Source organism: Gavialis gangeticus, unplaced genomic scaffold (genome assembly GCF_001723915.1).
Source record: "Gavialis gangeticus isolate Ggan-Ray unplaced genomic scaffold, GavGan_comp1, whole genome shotgun sequence".
NCBI lineage: Eukaryota > Metazoa > Chordata > Crocodylia > Gavialidae > Gavialis > Gavialis gangeticus.
Genome location: NW_017729000.1, coordinates 47,689,409 through 47,695,194, shown reverse-complemented (window position 1 = coordinate 47,695,194; position 5,786 = coordinate 47,689,409). Strand labels below are relative to the sequence as shown.

Below are 5,786 nucleotides of genomic sequence, written 5' to 3'. Positions count from 1 at the left end.
CCCCAATTATTATTTAAAAATACAGATGAAAAATAGAACAACCCAGAATAAAGGATATTGATCAGGCAACCCTATAATTCTATTAATACACAAACTTGCTTCAACTTATTCACATAAACTATAAGGCACAGTCTACAAATATAGCCAGCAATCCTTAGACTACCCTCCAGGGCAGGGGCCCCAATCCCAAGGTACTGCTACAGGAAAGGAGGGAGGGGGGATTTCCTGCTTCAGCAGTGAGCAGCAAGAGGCGGTAGGGCAGGGGGAAGCCAAGCAGACCTTGCTGTGCCTGAAAGTCTCTTCTGGAGCTCCAGCCAGGAAGCAGAGGGGAGGGGCCAGCCCTGCTGTGGAGTAGAGATCCCTGCCCAGCCCATGGAGCATGCTGGGATACTGGGGGTGTCTGGTTTATCTTAAACTAGCAAGGGGTCTTGGACAGACATTGCATAGACCAGTTTGAGACAAATCAGTTAAGTCTGATACTACATTCAACCAGGTTTATCTCAAACTGGTTTCAGTCTTTTTCAGACTAGTTTATATGCACTGAACATCTGTTCTGTTGCAGGTTTAAACCAGTTTCTGATCACTTAAACCAGTTTATGTGTAATGTCTATCCCTAACCTATATGCTCAGGAGATCCCAAGTAGAGGGATGCAGGTCAGTGAAAATGCAAATGTGTGGCAGTGAGGGTCAGAGGAGGTGAAAGACAATCGGTGAAGTGAAGTTTGTAGGCATGTCTGTGAAAGGTGTTTCACTTCACTTCATCAACCTACTAGATACAAAAAATCATAGACTAAATATAGACATTGAACATTATGGCATGTTATAACCTGCCTGGCATCTGATATCCCAGGTAACCTCTACAATTTACCAGCTACATTCTATTTCCAGGTCACCATTTCTTTCCCCACCCACCTCCTGTCTCTCACCCCCTTTGACCCTCAATGCCACACATTTGCATTTTCACTGACCTGCATTCTTGCATACTGGCTTTTTTTATCATCCAGGAAGAGCACAAAACAACTGCAGATGCTCCCTCTCCCTGAAGAAGGGTGTTTGTACCCAAAAGCTTGCAAAGAGGAATTTTCCCAACTGTTTTAATTGGTCTAATAGAAGAGATCAAATTTACCCTAAGAACCTTGTCTGCCTATGTCCTTAGACCAACACGGCTACAACCAACACCCCAGAAACATACTAATTATTTCTTATTTTATTTATAATATAAAAAATGTTCAAGTGTTAAACAGTCAAGAGTTCTGACATTCGGACAATCCAGAGCAAATTTTTACAATCATCTTATGACAAATTAGCAGAGTTTCTATCTGACCCCATTGTGGGTGAGGAATAGAGGGTTTAGTTACTTTATTGCTAAAAGTTAAATGAAATACACTGTCAATTGTTGTATTATCTTCTCAGTCACAGCTTCACCATGCATCCAATCTACAGTATCTGAAATGCAAAGGACATGCAGAAGTAAAAATATAAAATGAAAAGAATCAGGCTATGATGTAAACAGGATTGCTGCAGAGAACGAAAAGGAGAGAGGGGCACTTTCACATGTGAATATTCTGCTGCCTGCACACACAGTACTGTCTTTTTTGATCCAGTAGCCAGGGCTGCCCCAGGCTCTGAAATTTGACATCCATCTTTCATAGCAAGTTATGTAACACTGGGACATTACAAAAAAACTTTCTTTACAATATACAGCACACTGATACAGAAGAATCCACTTAATGGGTTTCCTGATGAATTACCAGCCTGCTTCACTGGCCAGAGGGGAAGGATCATGGCAATGTATTGCAATGACTTTAAACAGAGATTAATGGCACACACAGTTCTTTTAAATTGCATGCCTGGTTGGAGGGGGTGCAGCTCAATGAGATAGTTTGTAGGGGTGAATTGATGGCTGTGCTGTCATTAGCTTCCTGAAGAAAGGGCCTTTTGTTCTACTACCTTGCACTGTTATAGCCAGGATTTGACTCTGTCTGAGTTTCATATTGTTTGCTGAAAATGCAATGCTGCCTTTGAAAGCAATTTGCCAAACAAGAGTACTTATTTGCAATTGCTGCAATGGACTGTTTCCCTCCCAAGTGGGGTCTATGCCAGTGAAGTGGATTCTACCGTATGTAAATAGATAATATTTTACCACGTTCATTTTAATGTTTTATTTGACTACAACTTCACAAAACTGTGCCAAAATGATCCAGTTCTACTTCAGACCCCACACAGTAACATGTTTAGGAGGTTGACAGATATATTGTAAGGGCTGTTGCTACTGTATGCTTTTTTCTCTTCCTACCTGTGTTGCAAAAAGAAATGTTATTTCTGCATTCCCGTATGTATAGAATTTTTCCTGAAATAAGCAAAAATACACGTATTTTACAGGGCAAGACAGATTCCCCTTAGGAGGTATTTATGAAAACATACATACATGTGTCCTTTGTGTGTGTGTTTTAACACTACTGGAAAGAACTAGATCACTAACATACAGAGATGGGGCAAAGTGGAGGGTGCTGTTTTTATCTTTTTCAAATGAGAAAGCGCCCTTAAAATGGTAATTTGTCCAAATGAAAACCTATGATCTTACGAATGCTACTGAAACATAATCCTCAGCATGGACTCCAGCGTTAGCATACAGCAAAAAGGCACCACGATATTTTTATTTTCTATTTTTAAGTAGTCAAAAATTGGCCCACTTTTTTATTTTGTTTTTGTTTGTTTGTGTTTTTTTTGGAAGCTGTAAATCAAGACATTACATATAAATAGAGATTCCCTATAAAAAAAGTCTTTGCTGTTAGCTGTTATAAGACAAGTTTGCTAAAATGAAAATAAAACATTTTATTTCTTATATTTTTTCCTCTTTTATATAAAATAAAAATATTTTTTCTCCTTTTTGATACTGCTCTGTTTGGGGGTGTGTGAGTTTGTGCAGCTTCTAGTGAGGTGTTGAGTCTGGTTTGGGTCTTGTGTGTGGCAAGCTGCCCGCCCCATACGTGCTGTGTCTGTCGAAGGAATAGTAAGTCCTGCTGTCACCTGGTCGATACAGCGGGGGGGAATCTGTGTTCATTACATCAGTGTTCTGAATGCTTAAGAACGGGGTGCTCTCTGCCACCATCTCCTCATCGGATTCGCTGTAAGAGGCACTGCTCACTGAGAAGGAGTCTCTGACCATTTTAGCTCTGTGTGAGATGTGCCCATTCAGTCTAGATTTTTTCCACCGCCTGTTGCTGCTGGCTGTTTTCTTTGGTTGTTCTAGTGCTGTGATGTATTCCTGTGTCGTCTCATATTCATCATCCTCCGTGATGCGGAAGGGGCTTGAAGGCAGACTCCCCATGCTGTCGTTTAAGTAGCTCTTCCTTTGGTAGTAACTGTCATACCGCTGCATATCCTGGAAGGGGACTTGATACCTTCGCAGTAAAGGCTGCTGCTCCTCCACACGGAAGCTGATGGGTGCCGCAGGGGGCAGGGAAACAGCATGAGCAGAGTTGGGGGAGGTGATCTCAAAAGTAGGTACCTGGGCAGCAATCGAATAATGGAAGTCGACAGGTGACAGTCGAGCTGGTGTTGTTAGAGCAGACACGTATCTGAAAGAAGAAACAAGTGCATTTGGATCCTCATTAACACACAAGGCTATTCAGAGAGAGTCCTGTTCCACTGACCACCTAGAGTGCAGGCCACCATGGCCAAGCAGTCAATGCTGATCACCCTCCCACACTCTGTCTTAACTTCCACCCCAAAAAACCAGATCCTGAGGTAGTTCACAGACTTTGGAGCCTACTTTCAAACATGTTTTTTATGTATTAATTATTCATTAGATTTCTTTACTGTCTTTCCCAAGTTGGCTCAAGATAGCTTACAAAGAAGACAAACACGCCACAAGATATGAAACAAAAAATGACTCCCCAAATGTCATCCCAAAACTTTAAAACCTCACCCCCACCTACTTCTGCTTCCTTGCCGACCAACACAGACAACAAAGCTTCTGGCTTATCCCAACCATGCTTTGCAACCCTACCAGCCCCCATTCACTTCTAGGTATTGAAAACCTCTTCCAACTTCCTCTCTCCTACCCAAGCACATCCAGTAGTGTAACTAGGGTCAGTGAGCACGGCACCATCCCCAAGCACTGATCTGAAGGGAAGTCTGCACAGTGGCTACCACAGCGTGGGGATTTTGTGCAGTGGCAGCAGCAGATTTGGTGCAGGGATTTTATGTGCTGGCAGCAGCAGCTTGGTTCCTCTTTGCCCTTCCTGCTCTCCAGTGCTTGGCAGCCTCCCTTCCCCACCTCTTCCTCCACAGGTGCTGAAAATGTTAGTCCCACTTCTGTGCCCACCCGCTCCCAGTCCCTTGCCTCTCATGAAAGGGAGACCCCTCCATTTCCCCTCAATGTCCCTCCCAACACCACACCCCCTGTTCCACAGAGGGGCTCTGGCTGTCTCTATAAACCCACAAATACTACCCTTTCCCTAACAAACAACTTCAATTCAAAAGACCCACCAGAGGAAAATAGCAAAAGTCCCCGTGTCCCCGACTCCTTCACTGTCAAAAGGCAATGCGAAGGAGCACCTTTGAGCAGTGCCCCTCTGTAGTGCCCCATGTGGGTGCTGGGCCAAAGATCTCTGGCCAGCTGAGTCCTTCTCTCTCAGTTCAAGCAGCTAAAGGACCCACAAGTCCTCTGTTTGGATTTATGAATTCAACCAAAACCTGAAAGCCATGTGACCACATAATTTTTCAGGATGGAACTGGCACCATCCACTGTTGGAGCTTGGATGCCAGGGTTATAATGAGACAAATAGCCCCACCTCCCTCCAACCCTGCCTCCCTGCCACATAAGCAAACCCTCCCACCAATCTTAACTGCACCTCATAATCGCCACTCACATTAAGATTACAAGAAACCTTTTCCCAAAAACTGCTTCTCCCAATACCCACAAGCCTATCTCAACCCCAGGGGAGATCACCTCCCCCTCCCCTAACATCTCCTCCAAGTTCACACACCCTCTCCTGCAGAGGGAATGTGCCTGTTGCTCCACTTCCCCACCAAAAGACCCACCTAACCCCTCCCATCCTCTCCAGAACACACAACACAAATTCCAAAGTACCCTAACAAAAAAGACAAGAAAAAGAAAGACCCTTGGTCCCCACTTTGGTCACTACTGAAGGGTGACACCAAAGGGCACCCTTAAACATCATCCTTTGGCAATGCCTGCCCAGGGAAGCCTGCCTGCTTTGTAAGACCTGTACATTGTTTGGGTCGTTCACCTTCTTTCAGGTGGCTAAGATGGTGTCACAGTTGGGCCCCAATGCTCAGCCAGAGATGAAGTGGATGCAGGAGCAGGAGAGACAGCAGCAGTTACTGCAAGACCCTTCTCTTTTCTCAAACCTTTACTTGAGAATATGACCAGGCCCCGAAGAGGCAGCTGAAAGGGTGACATATGTGTTGATTCCTTGATAAGCAGTGGCTGAGTGGGATTATGTCAGAGGTGGGCAATTATTTCGGGCGGAGGGCCGCCTACTGAGTTTTGGCAAGCTTCCGAGGGCCGCATGGGTAGCCCCATGCCCTGGTTGCCATCTTGGGGCCAGAAGTCCTGTCCCTAACCTCTCACCTTTGCCACTGGAAGTCCCTCCCCTTGCCCCTGGAAGTATGCCTTTGGGGAAGAGGTTTTGCCCTCTTAGGGGAAAAAAACAAATTATATACTAAAAATCAAACACCCATAATAATATATTTTAATTTAATTTTAAAAATATATTTTTGTCCTGATTTGTGTGTGTTTGTGCTGTATATGTAGA

The 5,786-nt window shown here is 44.3% G+C and overlaps 1 protein-coding gene across 6 annotated transcripts in view; it reads right to left on the bottom strand.

The window, feature by feature from the left end:
• Positions 1-1,189: 1,189 nt before the first annotated feature.
• NRG2 (neuregulin 2) overlaps positions 1,190-5,786 on the bottom strand; it is a 423,875-nt gene continuing 419,278 nt past the window's right edge. For all 6 annotated transcript variants that reach the window (XM_019506597.1, XM_019506598.1, XM_019506602.1 and 3 more), the window contains one exon: positions 1,190-3,581. In XM_019506597.1, the coding sequence (XP_019362142.1) occupies positions 2,933-3,581 (649 nt within the window). In that variant the 3' untranslated portion in view covers positions 1,190-2,932. The remainder of the gene's footprint in view (positions 3,582-5,786) is intronic.